Source organism: Passer domesticus, chromosome 8 (genome assembly GCF_036417665.1).
Source record: "Passer domesticus isolate bPasDom1 chromosome 8, bPasDom1.hap1, whole genome shotgun sequence".
Taxonomy (NCBI): domain Eukaryota; kingdom Metazoa; phylum Chordata; class Aves; order Passeriformes; family Passeridae; genus Passer; species Passer domesticus.
In genome coordinates, this window is record NC_087481.1 from 46,847,118 (window position 1) to 46,872,608 (window position 25,491).

The 25,491-nt window shown below is 44.5% G+C and overlaps 2 protein-coding genes across 7 annotated transcripts in view; both read right to left on the minus strand.

The window, feature by feature from the left end:
- Positions 1-7,802, minus strand: part of SH3PXD2A (SH3 and PX domains 2A) — a 246,683-nt gene extending 238,881 nt beyond the window's left edge. For 2 of the 4 annotated variants that reach the window (XM_064431204.1, XM_064431202.1), the window contains exon 1: positions 7,584-7,801. In XM_064431204.1, coding sequence (XP_064287274.1) covers positions 7,584-7,655 — 72 coding nt within the window. In that variant the 5' untranslated portion in view covers positions 7,656-7,801. Of the gene's footprint in view, positions 1-7,583 lie in introns of all 4 variants that reach the window. The other 2 variants (XM_064431203.1, XM_064431205.1) reach the window with 2 other exon arrangements.
- A 4,322-nt stretch (positions 7,803-12,124) lies between these two features.
- STN1 (STN1 subunit of CST complex) overlaps positions 12,125-25,491 on the minus strand; it is a 46,007-nt gene continuing 32,640 nt past the window's right edge. For 2 of the 3 annotated variants that reach the window (XM_064431217.1, XM_064431218.1), the window contains exons 8-10: positions 25,113-25,235; positions 24,472-24,544; positions 16,306-20,587 (exon numbers count right to left, since the gene is read on the minus strand). In XM_064431217.1, coding sequence (XP_064287287.1) covers positions 20,430-20,587; positions 24,472-24,544; positions 25,113-25,235 — 354 coding nt within the window. In that variant the 3' untranslated portion in view covers positions 16,306-20,429. Of the gene's footprint in view, positions 12,274-16,305; positions 20,588-24,471; positions 24,545-25,112; positions 25,236-25,491 lie in introns of those variants that run through there. The other variant, XM_064431219.1, reaches the window with a different exon arrangement.

Here is a 25,491-nt window from a genome sequence, read left to right on the forward strand (position 1 = left end):
CTCGGCCTCGCTCCCATTTCTGGATAACAGCCTGACCTTGGCCACGCCAGAGCCTCAGCTCCCAGGGCAGCCCTGCCCCTAGAGGAAGATGACCCAAACTTGGGGGTTTCAAAACTGATGTCAGCAGTCAGCCCTGAGGTAACACCTGCATCTCTACACTTTATAAAAGATGAGTAAATCTTGTTGGCTTTGCAGCAGAGCACACTGAGATCCAGAGAGCCTAAAGGCCACACTGGTAAAGGCTCTTCTACCACACTGCACAATGTCCTGTGTGTATCACACTGGATATTTGTTCAAAGCCCTCGGGGTGATTTATGAACTTCATGTGTTAAAATTTGCATTTAGAGGCATGTCCTGGACAGTGGAGAACCAGCACTTCTGGGGCAGCTTGGAAGACAGCTGTAAAGGAGACAGAATGGCAGTGTGGAGCTCTTGTTTAAACACAGCTATGGTTAGTAGAGATTTGGCTTGTTTCTCCCCATGAACAGAGATAGGGGTGTTTTCCTTGTAAACAAGTTTGCATCAAGCCCATAAAACCATGCTACTGACTACTGAGAGCACCAGAGCCCAGTGCATCCCTGCGTTTAGCCAGCGTGGTTTATAGGAAAAACAAAACACACCCCATCGGTCAGAGACACAGTGCCAGCAACGCAGCAAAACACTATTGCTGCCAGTCAGCCTTTAAACACTCTATGTGTGGGACCACACACACGTTCATGGACACTTAGAGTCCAGGAATATTTTATCCTATCCAGTGAGTCAACTCAAAGAAACTGAAGAAGTTTCATTATAACAATACAGAATTAGAGCTTTGTTGTGAAGCCATGGTACACCCAGAGCTGTCCATGTCTGCTATGACCAACTTGGAATGCACTCAGCAAACCAGTGCAAACTGTGACATTCTGATGGAGACACAAAGTTGGGAATATTGTATTCTGCCCACAAAAGGAGAACGCTCCCATCCAAGGACTTGGTTGGCTATCTACACATTGAGCTTCTCTTCCAAAAAATGGAATAAGAAGGAGCCTTGTAAAAACCAAAAAGCATCAGAGCACCAATTAATATCATCACTACATTCAAGCACTTTCAGTTACTACTACAATGAACAGCATATTTATTTGCTCTACCTTCACCCCGGGGTAATCTAAAGGTTATTATCCTTTCTTATGCCCATTTTTTGCAACAAGGCCTAAATGCTGACCAGACAGTAGCTTGGGTTACCACTATGCCCAGACAATGACCTGTTCAGCTGGTTGAGGCTGTCTCACTGCTCCCTGTCCCTGGCTGTCATCACCTGTCCCCAACAGCCCAGTGCAGACACCATCTCTCAGGTCTGTCTGCACACGTTTTAGTGCAAAAGCATCCTTGCTTTGTAATAAATGCTCTTAAGCATTCCAATCCTTGCCCCACATTTATAAATACATGCAATGAGAATATAACTGACATCTCATTAATGTATGTTTGAAGGAGTTTATTATTATTATTATTGCTGTATATTTATCTTGAAGGTGGAGCAAAGAGTGAGAGCTCTAAAGTGGGAAGGCTCTAACTAAGCTGAAAGATATTCCACTTTAAAATCCTTTGAGGTGAAGAAAATCACCTGGTTTCCTTTTGCTTTACCCTCCACACCCCAAATGTGATGATGTCCCTGCCCAAAAGAGAGGAAGAAACAGATCCTGGAGACTGAATTTTTGCTTTTAAAGTAAAGACAAAGGAGAATGCACTATATTAAAAAACTTAGTAATTACAAACTTCTCAGTAAAAGTTTCAATAAAGCCTCTCTAGAGGTGTGAACCAAAGCCCAGGAAAGTTACTAGGAGGGTTTTTTCCATCAACTTGACTGCATTTGGCTTTGACACTACCTGATTAAACAGCAGACACCACCAATTTCAAACAGTATGCTACTGTGCTGCTCTCTGCCTCCTCCATGCAATATTTACACAGCACGCTGCAGGCGAGGTGTCTGCTCTGGCTACATGAAAGATTTCAGCCTCACAATGTCACACAACACGCGGTGCTGCCAGCCCCTCTCATGATCCTGCTCTTCCCCGTGGTTCCTGGGGACCAGCTCCCTTTGCGTGAGCAGGCACAGATTAAGAGGATACAGCATGAAAAAGGAAGATCAAAAAAAAGAAAACCATTTCACATTAGAAGGTCCAGCTGCTTCCTCCCAAATGACTAAATTAGAGAGCTCGTACGTCACCTCCTGCCTCAGGTAGGGTCACATTGAATCCCTCTTCCTGTTTAATCCATATAAAATGGGAAATGGGTTTTGAGGAAGACAATGAATGAATACGAGAGTAGTATTTTTTCAGACTGTGCATTTTTTATCAGGTAATTGCAAGACTGCTTTGAAAGCCAAAGAAAATAACATAAAATGCTACACACACTTGACGGGTGGCTTTGGGTCAACCACTTAACTTCTTGCCTGGTGTTTCCAGTGAGGGTACCAGCACATATCCTACCTGGCAGGGACAGGAGGAGGCAATGCCTTGGAGCTGGCTCTTTAAGGGCCAGGGGTGTGGGTGAGACGAACAGACAAGCTGCTCTGGGATCCAGGAAGTCTGGGCTCTCTTTCCTATTCCAACAATTGCTTTCTTAGGATGTCTGTACATCTCTCTCTCCATGATTTGGTGTCTCAGTCCCTCTCACTTTTTATTCAAAGCAGTGAGACTGGTGTAATTTTGACTACAACCCATCAAGTTGAATTGCACCAGGCACTGACCCCAGACAGGGCTCTCGTGGTCACTTGCAGCTGTCAGCAGCCAACAGCATTTGTGCTGTCTCTTAGGACATCATCTCCCTGGCAACCAAGTCCCAGTGAAAGTCAACAGCAGCATCTTCATAGTTTCTAAAATGGAGCTTGGAGGCTTTGAAGCTGTTGTCCCCAGCTCATGGACTTGCTTTTCCCTGAACTTTCATTTAGCTGCTCTCCCAGCACACTCAACCACAGGGGAGCCAGTGCAGGCAGCCTGCTGGGACATAAAGCCTCTGGATTATTTCATCCTGCCTTGATCACCACACATCAGGACAGCTACCTTGCCTCTCTACTGATAGATAATCTATCTATAATTCCAAAGGCTGGAGACAGACATTTGCTTTGCAAACTGTTGAATTCAGATACCACTGTCTCTTGGCTGGATGTTACCAGCCCAAAGCTCTGCTGGAAGAAAGAACTGGGAGTGCTCCTTGATCTGCTGGGCTCCCCAGCTGCACTGAAGCAGCCTCAAGTTGCATGGGACAACTCATTTGAGCCAAGCAGGAAGAATTCAGTTCCTTCTCCCAAGGTAGCAGTTCCTTCTCCAGGGCATACTGACACAGGAACAAAGACCCTCGCCACTAAACCATGTCCAGACTCTCCCCACCAGTGCTGGCCACTGTATAAAGAGCAGCTTGCAGCAAAGAGAATAAAGCCATGAAGATTCCTGATCGTGTCGGAGTTGCTCGAGTCTGAGCAGTAAAAGCAGGAGCAGCCAAGAGACAAGGAGCAGAGCTTGACCCTAGCAGTACAAGATTTTTCTTCAAAGCATGCTGACATTTTACAACAGGTCATTTGTGACAAGCACACTCATGTTCTCCTGGGAGCAGTGCTGAAACTCTACACAGCAGAACTCAGTCCCTTAAAAGTCAGCAATGCCACTACCCTGAGGAGGTCAGCAACCATATCCATGCAGCAGGGACATTCCTACAAGAGATCTCGAGGCATTCAGAGGTGGCATTAGGAAACAATTACCCTGGGGAGGAACTGGGACAGTATACAGGCATCTCAGATGACTGAAATCAGCAGTGCAGCTCAGTCTAACTGGAAGGAGGCAGAGCAGCCACTTGTAAGCCAAGAGCGTTTTACTTTACTTCTGTGCCAGACAAAGCTGAAAAACACACAAAGCCCAACTGCAACAGGAGTAGAGCAGTGCTGAAAGAGAAAATCTCTACTGATGTATCCATCCCTGCCCTTGGGATAACACAGGCACACTTAAGAGACCTCAGAAATTACCTCAAGCATATAAATGTCTGGTGAGATAATGCACATCAGTAAGTGCTCAGTCCCCAGCAGAAAAGCAAGTGGTAGGAGAGGGGGTGGGGGATCCTCATCATCTGGCTTCTAATGAATGTTTGCCATCACCCAGGTCTGCAAAGCAGTGAACAGGTGAAGGTGCAAACCCAATCTCATCTCCCTGGGAGCAAGATCAAGCACATCTGGCAGGCAGAGGCTCCCTGCAGGGCTGCTAAAGGAGATAGACATTTGGGTAAAGGGTAAGCTATCTGCCTGAAGATAAGCTGGGAGCAGAGGGAGGGGAGGGGAGGGGAGGTGTCCTCTAACCTCCACGATGGATGGCTGAAGGAGGTAAGCATCAACAGTGGATCCTTTGAAATACAGAATGCACTTCTGGTTTGGGATCATTTCATGCTTGGTTCAGACAATCACAATTTCAGACCAAAAGCCAGAGAAGCTACCCCATAAACAGATCAGACCTCATCAACTGAGAAAAGAGGGTTTCTGACTATTTAATGCTTAGCAGGGGCCAGAAAAGGGATTTGGATTTTGCTACCAGCTTTTTCTCTTCAGAATGATTAACTAGCACCTTCAACCACTAACTGCACTGTCCTAATCCACCCAGCTTCACTGCAGCACTGCTCAGCCAATGTGTGACCCCTGTTGCATCAGGGGTCTTTCCAACAAACCCAGACTTGACCTTCCTGATATTGTTTTTGTTAAAAGAAAAGGGAAGGGAGAAAGCAAAGAGATTTAACATTTTTTTGAAGTATTAGCATGTGCAAATTCATTTTTAAAAAATTATCAGAATTGAGAAATAGGAAACTAATTTGGAAAGCCAAAAGCTCTAAGAGCAGCAGTAGCTTGTGCTGGGGATATACCATACAAAAGGCATGTGGTTATTGATCCAACCTTCTGTTTATCCTTTCACATGCTGCCAGCCAGGGCCCCCAGCCAGCCAGGTGGTGTTGTGCTCTGTGATGCAGAGAGAAGCACTGCAGACTCCTTCCCCAGTAAGAATTTCCCAGAAGAGGGTAGAGAACTGGCTGGGCTCCTATCAAGTAGCATTGGAGCCAAGATTTTAATCTATTCCCCCCGGCAGAGCCCTGTTCAACTTCCAGTGAGGTATTAAACTCTCCAGAAGTTTCACACACACAGGATCATAGCAGAGGGTATGTAACCCTGTCTACTTTCTTTAGTCAAAGCCACAAAAGCTGTGCTCATGTCATGAAAGACACCTGCTCCAGGCAATGACTCCTGGCAGCTAAGCCAAGCAGTGCAGGGGCTTATGTGCTACTCACATTTAGCCCTCTCCACGTGCTCACAATGCCTAGGTTCCACTATGGTCCTGAAAGATCACAATTAAAAGGAGAGTAATACTAGAACACCTGCAATACTTAGGTCACCATCCACCAGAGAAGCACATCATTAATCTGATGCCAAGGCACGTTTGCATGGCCTGAAGTCTTGGCATGAAGACATTTATGGATGCTGGAGATAGAAAAGCTTTTTGATACTTCAAAGCCACATAGAGCACAGAACATAAAGCTTTGCACTCTCCAAACTATCCACAGGCAATGGAGAGAGCTAAATCCTAAGTAATGCTTATATTAACCTTAGAAGAAAATACTCATTTCATGTTAAAATAGAGCACAGAACCAAAGTAACAGCAACCAATGGGTCAGACCCAGGGAATTAAATTCTTTGACAGCATAGGTCCACATTCAGTGAGTTACCCCAGCCAAAGACAGATGACCCCATTGTGCTGAATACTGTACAGCCACAGATGGAAACTAAGTGGGACGAAAGGCAGACACACCATTCATCACCCAAAGAAATCATTTAGTTTGTGGGGTTTGGGCCAAGAACTGGGCACACAGAGGTGTGGAACTATTGTACAGAAGAGCATATCAGTAAAGGTGTACAGTGAGAAGGGTAATGGGAAAGAAACAAATTTGCCACTAGAAGCATTGAAGAGACCTTCTTGGAACAGTCTCGGTTACTGTTTATTAAAATGCAATGACAACGATCATCGAGGAAAAAGATGTGTTTTACAGGTAAACACAGGAAATATTTTCTTTCAAATCCTGTAAACACAGGGTTTAAATCCTCGTTTTCTGGTCATTTTCCAGCAAACAAGAAATTAACAGCATCAATTTCTGTCAGCAATCCAAGAGACTGGAAGATACTGTTACCAGTTCTTTTGTGTATTTCGGTGCCTGGCAGATGTACTTTTCTGATGCTGAATTGCCACCACCTTTCGTGTGAGATAACACCCTGCAGCTGTGTCAGTCCACAGGAGAGTCTGCAAAAACCAGAGAAGCCTTTCCCACCTGGAAGCAGTGAGGGCATAATAGACTAAACGCACAGGTCCAGCTGCAACCTGGGAGGATTTAAGACCTAAAACTTCCAGTTTATGAACTGGTCACAAGATGCTTAATTCCACAGTAGATGAGAGCTTCAGCTTTACAGGACTGCATCTCCCAGCAGCATAGTGCCCTCTAGCCTTAAACGGGATTATGGTTTAAGCCTCCGAGGAAAAACCTCAGTGATATGCAACACTAATATAAAGGTTTATGTCCAGTCTTTGGCCTTATCTTTTCAACAATCCATTCAGCTGCTGATCAGCTCTGGAGAAATCTGGCAGACACACAATGCCAGGAAACACAGTATACTCAGAGCAATTTCACACCAGATACAATACTCCCTCAGGCTTTTCCTTACCAAAGCTGGAGGATCTACCATCTCTATAGTCAAAATCCAGCTTTCTGTGCTTTAAAATACATGTTGTATCTTGAGAAACAGTTAAAGGATTTGGTGCAACTAAAACCCAGAAACAGTGAGAGACAGAGAAGCAAAGACACTACTAATGTGGAGAGAGAAAAGCTACTGACTGCATGCTGCAAACTCCTTCAGGCAGAGACACCTCCACATGACAGGCTGCAACACAGGAGCCTGGGAAAATTGTTAAAAACTCTCCTCTAATGCTGTGCTATTGGCAGTAAGGTGTGAAAGGAAGAAGGTGAAAGAGAGATAAAAGAGATCCAAACGCCGAGTCTGCCTTGGTAAGCATGCAGACAGACTGCCCCCTCAAAAAAAGGTCTGAATGTAACTTAGGGGTGAGAACGAGCAAAGATGCGCTCAGCACCGCCGGCTGCCCGACCCCAGCCCCGCCGCAGCCGAACCTCGCTCCGCTCCGCACCGCGCACCCCGGCCAAGACGGGGACAGCCTGGGGACCCGGGAGACCTGCCCCGTCCTGCCCTGGGACTAGTGAGGAGGAACAGAAGGAAACTTCAGAATGGTAACCTTGAAACGGGCCAAGAACCGAACGGGGTGAAAGCGGGTGAGGAAGAAGAGCCGCACCTCCAGAGCGAGAGGCCGCGGGGAGCCCCGCGGGCGCCTCACCTGGGGCCGGCGTCTCGCCCGCAGGGAGGGGAGGGACGGCTGCGGGCACGGCTGCGGGCACGGCTGCGGGCACCGCTCCGGGCACGGCTGCGGGCACGGCTCCGGGCACCGCTCCGGGCACCGCTCCGCGCCCGTCCCGTCCCCCCTCACACGTGCGCACCCCCGCGCCCCGCCGGCACTCACATAGTGCTTCGAGGGGTTCCTCCGCTTCTCCACGTCCACCACGTTGGCGTCCAGCACGCTGTAGGACAGCATCTTCGCTCCCTGCCGGCGCTGGCAGCACCCTCCGCCGCGCTGCCCGCCGCGGCGATGCCGGGCGGGCGGCAGGGACACGGCCAAGGGAGGATGCCCCGCTGCCGGCTCCGCCCCTGCCGCGGCGGCGGCGGCGGCGTCTCCCCGCTCGCAGCAGCCCAGCCCAGCCCGGCTCCGCTCCCTGCCCGCTGCCCCGGGGCTGCGCGGCCACTGCGGCGGCGGGAGGGGCCGGGCCGGCGGCTCCGCCCCCGGGTGGCAGCGGGGGCTCCGGCGGGACGGGAGCCACCGCCCCCCGTGCCGGAGAGGGCGGGCGGCTGCCCCCGGGCCCGGGCAGAGCCCCCGCTCGCTGCCCGGACACCGCGGCCCGGCCTCGAGGGGAGCGCGGGGGAAGGGGCGGCCGGGGCAGGGGAAGCCCCCGGGCCCTCCACCGCCGAAAGGGTCCCGAAGGGCCCTCCCCGAGCGGCCAAGGCCACGCCGGAACCCGCGGGTGAAGGGCCGAGCCCGCTCCCACCAGGCTCCAGCGGGGAGCTCAAGGTCGGCCGCCGCTTGGGAAGGTCCCCGCTGCCCTGTCCCGCAGGGACACACAGGCATCGCAGCTGGAGAAGGTTGCACAGACCCGCTAGTATGAGGGCTTTTTAGAGCTATTTCAGCTCTTTGTATATACATGCACAGGTAAAAGGGTATCATCTTCCTCAGTCCCGTGCCAAGAAGAGCTTGCCCCAGAAATTTCAGGTGTTTGGGTTTTTTTTCTTTTCAATAATGCATAATTAATTTGCATATGATTATTTTAAAGTTACGTCAGATATGGGAACTTCAATGTGATCTTCCAGCCCTCAGCTTGTTTTATGACATGCATTAGCTATTCACCAAATTAACTGAAATTACTAAGATCTCTCCTTCCTCTGAAGTCTCTTGAAGAGCAGCCCATGCAGATTTTCCAGTAAGATTCCAGAGTGCTGCTGATGGCTCAAGACCTGCCAGCCCAGGAGTGCAAAGAGGACCAGCTCCTGGCAAAATAAGCTTCTCATTTACAGTCAGAACAGTCCATCTCAATGTGATTTCCTTTGACGTGCTCTAGTCACAATTTCTGAAACAGAACTTTTACAATGTTACTGGCCCTGAAACAATAATCATGAGACAGACACCAGAGTCACAAAGCCTTAGGTATTTGGGCCGGAAGGCTGGCATAAAAAAGTGGCTGTTTTCAGAACATAGCAAGTTTCCACAAGCAGCTTAAGGGGGGGAGAAAAAGGGGAAAAAAAAAAAAAAAGGCAGGAGCAGCCCATCAGTGCACAAGATATCAGCTATTGCCAGGTGGGAGCCAGGTATCTGCTGGTGCAGTGACAAGGACAGATGCTCTGAGCCAGCCTTCTCCTCCCTCCTCTGCTAATATACACAGTTTACCAAAATAAATGACCTGACATAAAACGCTAAAATCCCTGCATCGCTCCCCAGGAGGTGCACGGGTATACATGAGACAGAGGGGAAAACCTCATGTACTTCCGTTGGCACTTCTGAGGCTTATCTTCTTCAAGGCACCCTCTTCTCTTCTTTGAGGGACTTCCCACCTCTAATCCTCATGCATGACACAAGGCAGAAGAACAATTATTTACATTAGAAACCTTTGCTGTTTAGACTGGCCAAGAAGTCCCTGGTGTGCAGAGCAAACAAAGAAGATTCTTTCTTCAAAATGTAAATATTCAAATAACCCATTGATAAAAATATTCCTGATGTGGCCAGTGTTTCGGGTCTTGGATGCCTCTTCCCTGTGAACCATTATCAATACACATCACACATTCCATCCCCTTCTCCTATCAACCTGTCAAAAAAAAAAAAAAAAAGGTCCCATCCACTGTTGAACACTCAGGGTTTGTTTTAAAACAGCTTTCAAAACATGTCATTGTGAGGGAGAGACAAAATACATCATTCTCCAGACACCCTCCCCCAGCCTGACATTCTTACTGATTGGCATCTTTTTACTGATACTCTTCTCATCTGCTCTTGTAAGGAAGGAGTTTCAGTTTTCAACCAAACCTGAGACGGGTGCCTTGGGGTTTGTGGCCCTTTGGTGTCTACCCCGTTCTTTCATGGCATCTGCTCCACTGCTCCCCTTCCCTCTGTTCAGCACCATTTGATTCTCCTCTGCTCCACACCCATCCCGCCTGTGAAGCCTGGCCAGCCTTTGCACCTCTGTCCCCCTCCTCCTCTATTATCTGATGGGTTTGTGCTCACAGCCACCTCCTGCTCTCCTTGTTTGCTTGCTGCATCTGTCCATGCACGTAGGAAAAATGTGTGTTGCCAGGGGCATGGATAGTTCTTTTAAAACATGTACAACACCCAGTCTAGTGGGAGTCCAATCTCTCAAGTATTGCAAAGCTGGCAGAAAAATAACCAAAACCCCTTATTATGCTGCAGGCTTGGGAAAATCTGCTCCTGTCTTAGGCAGCAGCTGGGAAATTGAAGCTGATGGCGCTTCCCAGCCTTGTGTTGGAGAGCTGGGCTCCAGCTGCTGGGGCTGAATGGAAGCGAGCCTGGGTATGCAACGAGGAGCACAGCAGGCTGGGTGCCTGCCCAGCCCCACGTGCAGAACAGCCTGTACCTGACCCAGGCCATGAACACAAGGCTGAAACACTGTTAATTTGTGGGAAAATAAGTCTGGAGATTTTAGTGCTACAACTCCTAGTATTTAATTTTTTTTTTCTTAAAGCCCCAATTACCAAAGTCCTATAATTGCATGGGAACATCACTGCTATTACAACAATTTTAACACATATATTAGTATAAATATTAACTGCTGATTTAATAACTCACCTTCAAAGACTCATGCTTCTGATAAAATTCACCTGAGGAACACCCTGAGAAATTCAGCTTCTGAAGGCTGAAATAAACCAGCCATTTTTAAAACCTTTTTTTCTACTGTTTTGCTAGGTGGGTATTGGGGCAAAGATTCTTCTTTCACTTTTTTTGAACAAGCAGGTAATCACATTAGCCTCACAGACCTAGTGCAGCTACAGCCCAGCAGCCTGGACTCTGCTCCAATTACAGCAAAAGCTGATGCGTGACAGAATGTGTGTGTGTGATGTTGTCAGAGCTGGAGCATGACTTGAGTTTTCATATTTCAAGAGGACTCTGTCATGCTGGCAATTTTTTTGTAAATAAGCATTTGAGTTGTAAATTGAAAACACTTGGATCGTTAAATCAGTGAGAAAATAAAACAAGGGTCAGGTTTTTCTGTGCTCCATTAGGGCCATTTTTAATGCCTCTTATTAATTCATGGCATGTCACTGTAGGTAGGTAACTGCCCCTGAATGTTAACCATGCTGGGTTAACAGCCCTGTCTGTGGTGGCTGGAGTTGTTGTTAAAGATGATTTTCCTTTCTGTTTTCTGACTGAGCACCCAGGTGGAACACAGTGTTTTCCTGTCCCACTAACTGAAGGGACTGTAACGGTGCTCAGCACCCTGGGGGGAAGTAAAATGCCATGAGCTCAGCCCCTTGGGGGAAGGGGAACTGTGCAGTGCTGTGCATGACAGATTAGCCACACAACTCATTACTGGCAACTGGAGTTGCATGCATAATCTGCTAGACATGGTACTAGAGATGTGCCCCTTAGGGTTTTATTGGCTCTGATGTGCAACAGCACAACACAGAGCCTTTGTTACACTCCCATCTCAGCTTCTGTACTTACAAAACCTCAGCTTCTTAAAAAGACTGCTTTCCATGCAGTCCCTCCACTTCAGCATTTCAACATACATGGCCTTTGATAGGAATGACAGGAATGGTAGAGCCTGTCTGGCATTCAAATTTCAAACTCCGAAACAAAGCGTCGTGTGATCTTTTTTCTTATTTTTTTAAAGCCAATTGCATTTCATCTTCTTGGGAGATTACTGTTCTTCAAATGAAATTCACTCTGGAGATAAATAGGCCCAGCTAATATGGTAGAAGGCAGCCAAAGGAACCAGCAGCAGTGCTAGCAGAGCAAGTCCCCCCTCCTCTAGTACAGTATCTTTGTGCCCCTTCCCCCCCCAGCCTCCTCAGCAGAGAGTGCTGCTTTGTCAGCCCCTCTGTGCAATCTAGTATAATGGAAAAACCAAAATAATCATTCCTTCTGCAGGCAGTGCACATGCTTTTCCAACGGTATAACAGCTTTTACTTACATTATGAAAGAGCTGCTTCACCCTCTGGACTTAAATTATAGATCATCCTTTCCTTGAAGCAGCTATCTTACAGTTTAACCCTTTCATGACTAACATTAGTTTTCAGTCCTCTCTTAGCAGTTGTGGATGAAGGATTTGTCACTGTGGTGTGTGCCCTGCACGGTGTTTAGGGTGGTATCAGCACACTGCACACTGCTTTGCATCCATGTACACCTTGTACTTTTCCATTTTTACAGAGGCTTTGTAGATATCTCTTGAAGCGCTTAAAAAAATAAAGCAAGCCCAAGCAACACGTTTCTTTATGATATATGTGTCAGGCTTACATTTGAGACAGCTGAAGTTTACCAAACTGATCACGAGTTTGGATTTGGATTCCTCAGGTTTCTTCCCGGATGCTATCCCTGACTTCAGCATGCTCACTGTTCTCAAAACAGCACATTTTGAGACTGGTTTCTGCTTTATCCTCTGCAAAAAAAAACACGGTAATCACCATTATTGATAACATGGGCTTGTTAAAATAAAGTCAATCTTTGCATTTTCTTCCCATGTTACCTCTGCAGATACATACATGGACACTGAGATTTAAAATTTCTGCCAACCCCTTTTGAAATTTGAATTTATTTGTTTACTATTTTTACTCATTCAACCCTTTCTGAAACCAAACAGTAATTTTATTTGGCTGCACAGTCCCTAGAGAAAGTAGAATAATTTATCTGGCAATATCCAGACTAGAAAACATTTGACTGACAGACTGTGAACTATAAAAACGTACAAACAAAACCTTATGAAAAATTGCTCATGGAATTGCAGTTTGAACACAGGTGATGAGCACACAAGCTTGGCACTGTAAGAAGAATATGTAACATCCAACCTCTACCACTCAGCAGTGGAATGCATTAAATTTTGTTTTGTTATCGTCATACAAAAGCAAAGTGGTTTTCCCAACTGAGAGACTTCTGTAGTAAAAGCACTTTTGGATCTCCTCAACAGCAACCTCATGCCATGGGTAGACACAAAGAGTTTGGTTTTTCCCCCCAGTCATGACACTGGGATTAGACTTTGTAGGGCAGTAGTGGAGATGCTTGAAAAATAAAAAGCCCTGTAGGATGTTAATTGCTTGTAACAAGAGATGAGATCATCTCAAAACAAAAAATGGCTTGTGGAAAGCAAAGTTACAGTTTCTCTAGCAGGGCCTGGTGCAGGTGTGCTTTTCAGCTTGGAGCAGTGGACACACCATCCACATAATTCCAGGTGTTTATTTGGATCCAGACATGTGTTGAGCCCTGGCCATGCAGCACCAGGAATGCAAGCCTAAAGAACCATTTCAGTAATGGATGCTTTCTCAGCCACTTTTCTGGTGACTGAGGCACACAGACCACCTGAGACAAGGGCAGCTTTACCTTCAGGGTCATTCTCATCAGTTCATGACAATATCTGTGTGACAATTACATTATCCTGTACATTTTGGTCCTCAAAAGCATATTGGTGACCAATTTCCATTTTGACATATAACTTTGAGCACTCAAGGCATTGGACTTTTAGGAAGGAGAAAATACTCTGCAGAACAGACCTGTTCAAGGATAGTGTAAGGAAGGCAGAGGAAGAGCATATAAATACTGCTGTGCTCTATGTAAATTTGCCCAGCTGTTTATGCTAAATGTTCTCTTACTCCATTTTTCCTGACCTCATTTCCTCCTCTGCTTTCTAATTGCAGAAAATAAAACAGTGTAAGTCCTTGCTTTCATTACATGCAACACCTGCTGCTTGTTCTGAAACAGATGTCTACAGCATCATTAGGCAATTATTTCTTTAGCCTTTTTCAGTGGGACTCATTTCAAACATCTTTGTGCTAAATCCTCCTCCTTCAGCTTCCTCTGTATTTCTCATCCTTTCCTAAATTCAGGGTTCCAACAAAAACTCTTCTCTATATCAGTTTGCTCTTGTTATGTTTGTCCTGGATCACTGTACTCACAAGAGGACTGAGACCACAACTTCTTTGAATCAGGAATTAAGTTCAAGAGATTTTATTGAGGGGGAAAAAAGACAAAGGTGAGGACAGAAAACAATGAGAGAGATTAGTCAGCAGTGTAGGCAGTAGTTCAGAACATCAGCTGGCTTGTTACAGCTCAGAGGTTCTTTTGTGGACAATATAGCAAAGAGTTTTACATGAACACAAGGAAAGACCCAACACTCTCAAAGCAAATGACCAATATTGTCAACAAGAGAAAAACCCAGCCCCAAGCACTCTTTTCATTTCTGTAGCACCTTTGTTCCTTGCCAAGAAGAGCACATGTTAAAATCTGTTAGGCCTGGAGGACTTGCAGGACTCCATTGTTGGAGAAGACATTTGAGGGAATAGATTCCGCCCTCCCATTTCCAAATATCACTGTAAAATTTGGCTGGAGTCTCCACTCCTGGGAGGAACCATGCACTTTCCAGCTCAGTAACAGACTTGGCACATACTGTCTTTAATCATGTTGCTATGCAGTGACATACATTTGCTATTTATCTTACCTTGTTTCCAGCAGTGATGTGAAGGTGGCAGAGAGTTCCAGTTCTAGCTGGTGGGGAAGGAGTGTGCCTTCTTCCAGTGAATAACAAAAAAAGCAAGCTAAAACAAGAGCTGTAGGACATGCTGTGCCAGGTTAATTGGCACTGCAGTGTGCAGTAGTTAACACTTACTGAAAATCATTCCTTTAGGTTATTTCTTTCACTGGCAAATTCCTGGCTGTGTTATTCTCAGGCAATCTTGTTAATCTGGGCTGGTTTCAGCTTGTAAATTGCTGTGACTGGATTAGTATAGCCTCCATTGCATATTAAAAGATATTAGTGGAAATGGGCTGGTGGCATCATTAACAATCAGTTGCTCAACTTTGCACCACAATGCAGCTTTACCAGGTTTTAATGGATTTGCAGTTTGCCATCATGACTGTCTTAGGGCAATATCTGTGAGGAAACTTCTGCAAAAATTGTCCAATCCTTTCTTAAAAGAGCACTTGCAGAACAAGTACTTCTTGTGGCAGCTGAAGTTACAGGAACAGGTTCTTTGGGATTGTCCCGTGTGTGGTTTCTCTGGTGTTGTCTGACTTTCTTCCTTCCCTTTCACAGAGGCACTGATTTGGGCTTCCCTCTTCTATCAGTACATCCATTTCCTACAAATGTGCCAGACCATAACAGTTCAGGGTCCTTCACGTCTCTTAACTAGCCAAAGTCACTTGGGGTGGTGGGACGGAGGTTGACAAATGCCCAGACACACAGCATAATTGCATCGGAATAGAGTCACAATTTGTCAGAAAAAAACCAGGCTGAAATAGACACACTAACTGGGGGACACACAAGCTAGAAGTCCACATCAACTTTACAGATCATGTCTGCAATGAGATCTGCAGGGACATGAAAGTGGCAGGGAGAGGCAGATAGCTTCTATCAGGGGCGTGACTTCTGATTGTTCAGGTTTGGGCAAGACACGACTCTTATTTTTTAGTTGTGGGTTTGTTAGGGTTTTTTTTGTACTTGGATACCTGCAAAAAAACTACCACCAGAATATTTAGGGTGCTACTAAATCTTCAGGAGGGTGGGGTGGAAGGAGTGTTGTTTTCCTGAAATTTCAGCTCTTTCCTGCTGCAAACTACACTGGAAAGAAAGTTGCCTCTTCTGGTGCTTAGACAAGGAAAGGACAGTCTGCTGGAATCAGAATGGGCTGTGAACAGTGTCAACTCAGGCACGAGGAGTATTCTGAAAGTTTCAACTGCCAAATCTTGACAAGGATATTTGAGTTAGGAAAGATAAAGGGAACAAAATAGAGGAAGGGATTTTGACAGGATCTGTGACTGTGAATGAAATGATGGGCCTGACAATCGAGTCAGAGGGGAGAGCGGAGTTCAGGAATAGATGAAAGACATTAGGGGGAAAGTCTCTGTGCCTGACAGGGTATATTGCTGGGAATGAAACCCAAGATCCTTGGCTCAGCATTTCCCTGCTGCCCACAAGGATCCACAAAAATGTTGCTGTAATGCTGGGACTCCTGGAGGATGGTAACCAATTATTGTAACTATTCTTTTATCTTTGTGGCTGAACTTTTTTTTTGCTCTAGCCTGGAGGGTTGGGGCAGGAGGACTGGAGACTGTGCTGAAAGACAGCAATAAAGAACATAGTGCTGCACTGACAGGAAGTTTCAAAATTCAGGGTGCCCATGGGATCTGAACTTGCTCCCTTTCCCATTTAGAGGTAAGTATAAAGATACAAATCTTTGCTAGGCACATCTTTTCCCCACAGGATCAGCTTACTCTCAAAGTAAACCAAACAGCATTTTCTTTGACAAACAGATTTCCAGTACTTTGTCTTGTAATTCTCTGTGTGGCTCCATGCCTCACTGGCTGCTCATTGATGAATTCCCACTTTGAATAATGAATTAGCAAGTCCTATTTATGTTTTTCATCGCTGGAATACACAAGTATACACAGATCCAAAACAATAACAGCTTTTAGTCATGTCACCAATATTTAACTTGGTCATTTATTATTTTGAAAGTAAAGTTCATTTCCCAGGCAGGTTGTGTAAAAGGCATGCCCTCGTGGGTCCAAATTTACAATCCAAAGATTTCAGAACAAGAATACTCTGAACTCATTTATCTGGATTTCTATTTTTATGAAGTCATCTAAGAAGTCATAAGAGGAAATAGGATTTCAGAAAAAAATATGATATAAATAAAAACTGGGAGATCATCATTGCCCCATAGGCCTTGGAGAGAAAGATGACAAGACAAGCAAAGCAATATGCATGGAAAGAGAGGCAGAAAAATAAAAAGCTATTAGTACTAACAGAAAAACAACTTTTCCTAAGTCCCACTCCAGCATCTATCCATTCACTCTCTCCCACACAGCCATACAGTTCTTCTCTAATAGCTCCCATAGAGATTTTAATGACTAAAACGACAAAAAAAATGAGGCTTATGACCTACACGGGGAGTTGTATTATTCCCAATTTACTGAAGGGGGACACTGAGATATGAAGCAACCTCATCTCTCCTCTCACATAAGCAGAGGGCAGGGACTGAAAGTAAAACTGTTCCTTTTTTCCTCACCAGAAAAGCAATCACCGTGCATTTTGCTAGAATAGAATATTGAGGTTCATAGGTAATTTTTGTTCTGAGGTGCTGCATTTCTATGGAAACTTACCTTTGAAAGGTAATGTAGAAATGCCAACTGCTTTTAAAAATTCCATTTTCCTTACCTACCTTTTACTGCCGTAACTGTTGCTATGGAAACTGGAACTGGCCATGAAGCAGTTCTACAACATGAATTCTCACTTGTCAGTCTTATATTAAAGTACCACCTTCTAAGTCCTTTAATAAACCAGTAATAATTGTGTTGCCTAATGAGTTTTCAAATTAAACAAAACAAGAAAGCATGCTTTCACTGAATGTTCTGCACAATATTTCATAGGTGTGGTCTAAGAATTTTAACAGTGTGCATGATATGACTCTGTTGGTTAAGGATATGATCTTTAAACAGAGAGACAGTTTATTTGCAGTAAAAGCCCTAGTGTGTGTAGTTTGACTTACATAAAGGTGACTTATACCAACATGGGTATGTCTAGACTGCTGTCACAGAAGCACACTGTAGAGATACTGAGTGAATGGGTAAATCAGCCTACAGTGAGCTCTGTGCTCCCACAGCTCCTCGGGGCACTGCTGTGCAGGCACATGCATCTTGTATTCCCTGTAGGTGCAGGAGGGAATGCTCTCAACCAGAGTAAGTGTTAACATGGGCTGGGTGGCTACTGTGGAAAAAATAAAGCATGCAAGCTTAAGACAGAACTATTCTGTAGAGAGAGTCAGAATCTGTGTAGCTTAAATCTAGGCTCCTCCATTAACTTTAGCTTAACCTTTCACTCTTGTAAAAACTATAGTCTCTCTTGTGTTTATTCATCTTACTTCCCTGAGACAACTCATCTGAGAAAAATCTATTTTTCCTGTTCTTAGGGAACAAACACCATCAGAACACACCCTCCATCATAGGAGCTGAGCCCTCCCAGCAAGGATCAACTTAAAAACTTCCAGGGACAGGTTTTTTCCAGAATAACTTACCCGTGTTTCCTGAGATAAGTTCCTTCTACCTCATCTCCAAGGCTTTACAGCTGTTCAGTGCTTTTGAACTGCAACAGGGGCACGACTGATGCAGATACAAGTGTCTGCCTCTTCTACCTCCAAGCACAGAAAATCAGTGGACAGAGATTTTAGGTGAACTTTACACAAAGAAACACATCTAAAACTCACTAAGTGCAGCCTCAGAGTTGGAGGAAACAGAATTTTCGTTAGTTCGTGTAACTATCCAAACTGCAAAGCCAAAGATGCAATCCTATTTTGGTATTAATTTATTTTAAAGAGATCCTAAAGAGCAACATGATCTCCAAACTCTCTTTTCCCCTCTTTTCCAGCCCACACACTCAGCTGTCATCCTCAGGAGAACCAGGGTCTTTCTTCTAACTTAAGAGAGGAGATCACCTTTCCCATTGAGCTAGCACTGTTCCTTTAACCCTTTCCCAGCAAAATAAGCTTCTGCTAATACAGAAAATGGCCAAGACAGTCTCATAAATTAGATGCCATGCTCTTCTAAATGGTCTGAAACACCTCATACTTTCCTTTAAAATATCCTCAAATTCATTCCAAATAAGCAACTTATCTATATTACTGCTTGATTGTGGGCAATTCCTGAAGTGAATTTGAATTTAGGGATCCACATTCCAAGCCACTTCTTCCACAGATAGCCTTGTTTTTAAGCATCACTTCAAAGTCATCAACAATCAGAGCAGGAATTTAAAAGCACATCTCCCCAGTGGCCAACCAGATCTTCTCATAGGCATAAATTAAAGTTTCAATTCCCCTCAGTAGCACTTCACTCAGCATCTGCTTTCTTTCCCCAATTTACAGAGCTATTCAGGGTGTGGGGAGGGAGAGAGGAACAAACACTCTACAATTCTTCCTTAATCCTCTTCTATTTCCTTCTGCACAGGTACCTCCCTTCAGCACTTGTTCAGGGCCCATATTAAAGGTCTGACTAGAAGGTACCTGACTCAGAGCACAGCAGAAATGTGAGGAGTAGGGAAATCTGTGAGGAAATCAACTCCTGAGTCCTGCAGCAAGTAGGGAACACACAGCAAATGAATGATTGACCTACAGTTCTCTACTAGGAACAAACTTACCGTCTCTTTAAGGCCAGAGTTTTCCACGGGCCTCTGAATGCAAATGCCAAATATTTTGTCAAGCCTTTCTCTTAGCCTGTATCTCACTGCAGCCAGGGCTTGGAGTGAGGCAGATAATATAACAAACCAGAGAGCTGGCACACATGGGGCTACTCACTGGCTTTCCTCATGCATATGGTTTATTTTTCCCTGCTATGTCAATCCTTATATAGGGCTTTACCACTACAGCTGCCTCCAGGGAGTCTGCTGTTTCAACTGTTACAGGGAAGGTGCAGAGGAAAAAAGGATAAATTCAATCTTTTGTACTCTTTTCAAGTTAAAGGTCTCACCTCCACACCATAAATTAAACAGATTAATTAAACAGACAAGCCCCTGCAGCAGCAAGCCCTCTCTAAGCATAAATATTGAACAACTTTGCTTTTTAACTGTTGCACATAACAGTTATAATTATTCCAGATCAAATCTTGCATGGTAACCTTCTTTAGGCCAACGTTGTTTCATCTATGCCTTGTGTTCTTCTGCAAGCACAGATATGGGTAGTATTTTACCACAAAAGTGACAAAGAATAAAAGACACAAAAAGCAACAGGCAGAGGAAATTACAGTAGGTCTCAATGGCTTCTGTATTTTCTTTTCCAAAGCATCTAATTTATGTTTTACCATTTGTGATCTACGAAGCAACTGAAACAACAAAACAGTAGCTGATTTTGAGAATTCTGGTCTGAAGAGAAATTGCAGCAACAGGCATCAGTAGCATGGATGGGAATACAGAGGAATGCAGACATGCTTGACAACCAGTGGGCAAGGCTGCAGGATGGGGAAGGGATGCAGGACTCCATTCCTGAATATTACTTTACAGAGAATGGTGAGGATTGCTTTAGTAGTGAGAAAGCTGTCTGGATTGAGGAACACATCTTCACAGACAAAGATGCACCAGCACTGCCAGGAAGGACAGGCAAATCCTTCTGTTTGTGTGTCCTTTCTCTAGGTGTTACCAAGTTCACATAGAAAGATCCACAGCTATTACCACATGAAAATTATCAAGATCAGTCTTTAAGCCAGAAAAATATCTCCTGAGATGACCACTGCTGTAAACAGTGATCTTCAGCAGTGACTTTTCTTTAGGCCCACTGGATGCAGATGTGGGGATGGTCAATGTCTCATCCTACTCCAAGAACACAGTTTCTTTTCCAGTTTCCCTGCTAGATTAGAATGTCCAGAATCAGTTTGGTACCACTTTCACTAGCAAGAAAGTCAGGAGGAATATTAAAACAAGTATTTGAACAATTTCTCCAAAGCGGGACAAAAAAAGCATTTAGAGAATCAAAAGGCTCTTTTTTATCCACTATCTAGATCAGATCACACCAGATAATTACAGCTTGTCACAGTCTCTCAGCCTCTCTTTCTTATTTTTTCTCTTTAAAATACCATAAAATATCCTTCCATAGTGCTGACAATATCACTGTTACTCTCCAGTAGTTCCAAGACACGGTGCATCACCACTTCAGGCAGAGAGGGGTTGTAGCTCTGCCGAACACAACTCAGGACATGAAGGAAATGGCAGCCTTTTTCAGCATCTGCAGGAAAAAGGAAAATGCAGCCAGGCATGGAAGAAATATTTCAGTCCAACTGTCTCTTTTCAACTATCATAATACAGATCAATCATGAAAAATCCCAGAGCACTAGATACAGAAGCAGAAGTGTATTGAGAAGAAAGAGATCCTGTCTGTGCCAACAGTTCTCCAATTATCAAGTGTTCCTAGTGACTTTTCTGAGAAGTGTCAGGGCTGTAACAGTAGTAATGAGAGTGAAAGATAACTCAGTCTTGACAACTCTTAACACACAAGGCTCAGTACAACTTGATGAGGAGTTCAATAATGCAAGGGTACCTCCACTGTGCACTGTGCAGGCCATCCAGTTTTTGCAACTTCAGAAGGAACCAAATGAAAGTCATTTTAGTGAGACCCAACTTCACAACCTTCAAGCACAGCGGGGAGGTGCGTGGCCAGGGCCTGTAACCGCTGGCCCAACGCTGGCATCTTGTGGAAAAATTGCTGCACTGCAACTGCATGTACCTCGCAATGCTATCCCATCCCTACCCTGCAGACCACCAGACAATTACGGGAGTAGAAAGTCATGGAACCATCAGTATCAGATTTTATCTCCTTTTAAGTGGAATTAGCCCTGCAATGCGCAAGAGAACAGAAGTTTAAAATAACTCCCTTTGTTAGGGGCAAGCACAGAGGTCCTTCATGGCTGAACACATCTATTCTGTGCCAGGTGGGGCATTGTTTCAAGCTGTCCCAGTCATCATTTCGTCCAACACAGCCTGTACCCCACTAATCATCAGTGCTGCAAGCTCCCAGTCCCCCAAGTGCTGAGGTCCACAACATATTTCTTTGCAGCAGCTCACGATGGAAAACAGACATAAATCAGATTTATCAGCACAAATTATTTTCCTTCTCCTTAGCACACGTGATGCAAGGCAAGTTTGATAAGGGTACTGAGAAACTGCTATGGGCCAGGGAGGGTCCTATATTTTGTTGTTTTTTGTTTTTTTTAGTTAATTCTCTACTCTAGACATCTGTTGAGCCCCAGAGCTGCCTTAGAACCTGCTGAGAAAAGTCACTAGTAGATAGCAGTAAATAAACAGTTCAGCCTAATTCTGATTAGGCTGTGAATCAGGCAGAAATACTTCCTCAGAAGTATCCAGCATGATAAAAAGACCTTTGTGGCCAATCACCAAAAATGTGTCCACTACCCTGGGAGAGATAACTGCAGACTACAGAACAATGCCTCTACCTGGTCATAGTGATTGTTGTTGCAAACAAAATGGGTAGCTGCACTTTGCATTTGTCATAGGTTTGTCATAAGAAGGTCAATTTGCCCATCCCTGATCTAGAGTAACTTAAATCTCAATGAATTACTTTAATGACTCAAGTGTTGCCTAACAGTACAATGTGTACTTTCCCCCTAAATGCTGGTAGAAAATGGCACTTTGGGGAAGCTGCAGGTGTGTACAATGATTAAGTAACCCCAAAACTCTCCTGTCCCTCTTTCACTGACATCCTGGGTTCTTGCTTTTGTCCAACAGCTGAGAGAAGCCAGGCTGTGATTACTGTCCTGCCTGACAATCAACATCAGAGGGGACAGAGTTTTAGAACAACGACCATTTGCTCACTGCAGAATGTACATAGGGTACATTCTGACATATTAAATTTAACTTCAAGTAGTTCTGGTTTTTGTCCTCTCTACCATTAGCCTGATCGAAGCCTTAAATTTATAAATTTTAGAGAGAATTTCAGAGAAACAGAGAAAATTTATAAAAAAAGAAAGAAACAAACCAAAACCCAAATCCATTTTGCAGTTCAGTCTGGAGTCAAAATGTGCTATTTGACTATATTAAGTTTCTAGACGGACTCGTAGTCTCTCATGAGTGCATTTAAGATCAGGAATTATAAGTGGAGCCAAGGACTAGGACTGTCATGTAGGCACATTACAGATCAGGGCTTGTGCAGCTCTGAGTAGGCAGGCAGGATTTTTTTTTTTTTAAATCTGTACAATAGTTTCAGACAGCTGGGTTGGGCCTGAGAATGTGTCACAACTACAGCAATGGGGCAAGGCGTTGCCTGGAAAACTGGCAGAGAAGTAACTCACTGGAGAGAAGAGTTTGATTTATCATAAATCATCCCTCTTGTCATGGAAGATTACTATTACTCTTGGAGGAAAACGGGTAGTAATTTCTTGCCACAAACAAGAAGGAGCCCTAGAGGTGAGTGGCCACGTCCCTGTTCTGTCGCTCCCGCCGGCAGAGGGGGGCCGGCAGCCGCGCTCAGCTCCGTGCTCTTGCATCATCCCCGGACAACAAATACCCTGTGCTGGTTTCCATTGAAGCTTCTTGGCTTTGCTTCTGCTGCCAATGACCAGAACACTGAAATGTCCTTCTGGAAACCAGCAAAAGGACACTGACCTGGAAATTGTCCTCTTTACAGTGGGAAACTAAGTAGGGGGAAAGCTTCAAGGAGAACAAGAGGGTTTGTAAAAGAGTTGCTAATTTTAAACTGCTTATTATGGAAAACATGGCTTTGAGGACTCAGGACTCTTCAAAGTCTTTTCTGTGACTGATCTACAAATTACTCTCTGCTGTTGACTTTCCTGACTGAAAGAACTTCCCAACTTCTCATGGATCACAGAGTACTTGACCAGTGTGACAATGCACAAGAAGGGAACAAATAGGAGGCAGTCACTCAGTGCCTCTGTCACCTGTATAGAGGTTCTGGCCTTGAGAGTGGCACAGTTATATTAAAAAAGCAACTTACCAGGAGAACTAACTGATGTATAAAATGAGCAAAGGAATGGTTTGACTCTTAGAGAAATTACATTTGTTAACTGGATAAAAGACAATAAAACAATGTGATACAGCAATTTGTTGCACTGAAACACCCTCAGGCAAACAAGCCCATATTAACCTGCATGTCCAGTAGTAACCTCTTCTCCCAAGACCTTGTCTACAATTGTACCACTTCTTAAGAGAGACAGTTCAAACTCAAACTTGATTCTGCCTCACTTAGCCTTTTTTTCACTGCGGGATAACCATCATACTCCAGGTCCTACAAGTGCTATTGTAGTTATGACAGTACAGGGATATGAGCAATTTAAGATTTTATGCCTTATGTTCCAGTCAGTCATTTATTCTGTACTAAAGCACATTCTGTCCCACAAATAGCTGCACTCCGGCAGCAAGTGATCCCTGCTGACACATTCTATCCCATGAACTGAAAGACACTCTGCAGCAATATACCTGTTTAATTAGAACACATTCAAGTCAAGCCCAAGTTATCACTCTGGCAGTAAGACACAACAGTTTGAGGGACAGGGATAACTCAGGAGACCCCTGAGGCACATTATCTGAAAAAAAATAGATTTTGTTTGACCGAAATCCTTAACTACAAAGAAATAGCATCTGAGCTTTACCTGAGCTTAAAATCTCCAGAGAATATCCTACTGACTTAAGCAAGTTGTATTGTTGACTTAAAGGAGGTGGGGATTTCACCTTTCTGCATGGTCACTTTTGTGTCAACTCCCCTGTAGAAACTGAACAAGCAAGATTTGCTACTTCTCCAGAGTGCAGAGCAACACCTGCTAGGTGGTGACCTGACTTCATTACATTTGGTTCCTCCCAAAATCCAAGTATTGTCAAAGGATATAGATCTAAGATAATGGCTGCTTATTTCAGACTGGGGAAGTTTGCTTCCTGCTGGGCACACCTGCTCTTTCTCTCTCCATGCTCACAGGAAGCTGCTCCTGCACTCCTGCTCTGAGCTGTACTGATTAGCTACACCAGCAACAGCTCGAGTTCCAGGGTGAGGACAGGCAGCATATCCAATCCAGCAGCAGGAGGAGATATTGTCACCAGTGTATCAGCACCAGCTCATCAGAGCTTTCTCACTCTGCTACTTACGCCTGGGTTTTCGACAGTCTTCTTTAATCACATCAAGGGTCACCTTAAACAGCTCCTTATCATGGTCAGTCACCTGAAGAAAGAAGAAAAAACTGGTCTTGCTGTTGAAAAACAATCCAATGCCATGGTGCATTCTGAGCTAACACTGTCATAATTATACTCTGCATTTAATGCTGCCCCCAAGACTAATAATGGACATCAAATCTTCAGGCAGTATTTTTACTACTATTAACAGCTATCCATGAGTTAGGTGAAGAACATGATACAACTAAGTTTGACCCAAAGGAGGGTGACTAACTCAGCAGAACAGCAAGCTTGAACCCACTTGGATAAGGAGAACTGTCCCAGACCCCAGATCTGGTGATGATCTGGGTGATCATCTGGGTGAGATCAGCTGGATCAGAGCAGGTTGGCAGCCCAGTAAACACGGACAGAACTTGGAACAACTCAGTGGGTGATACAGAGGTACAACCAATGGTGAAGTAAGCTGCAGAAAATATTTCTGAGTAAACTGAGAGCACCTGGATGTCCTGCTGCTCTTTCTGAAACATTTCTACTATTTCTGCAATAATTCTACTGTTTTCACTGATTATGAAAGTCATACCACTGAACTTGTTTGCAACCACAGCTCAGCTCCTTACATAGTGTAAGTCCTTGGAGCTGCTAGGTTTCTGGAAAACCACTCCTTTTTCTTGTAGCATCTTTATTGCTTCCTTAAAAACACTGTGAATCCTTTTGGAACTGGAGCTACTTTCTGACTTCACCTAGATGGAAAGAAAAGAATGAAGCAGATTGTGAGAAATCTCAGCTCAGCCAAAGTTACCAGCAATAGCTCCAGATGCTTTCAAGAAGATTACTTCAGATCCTCTTTAACATGAATTTTGTTACACATTTTTCTTCATTTAGTAATTCACAAATCATATCTGTTATGTATGAAATAACCAATATCTCTGAGCTTTAAGCAAAACCCAAACATCAGAAGTTTGTACCAATCTTGAGGAATCACAATCTCCAAACGGA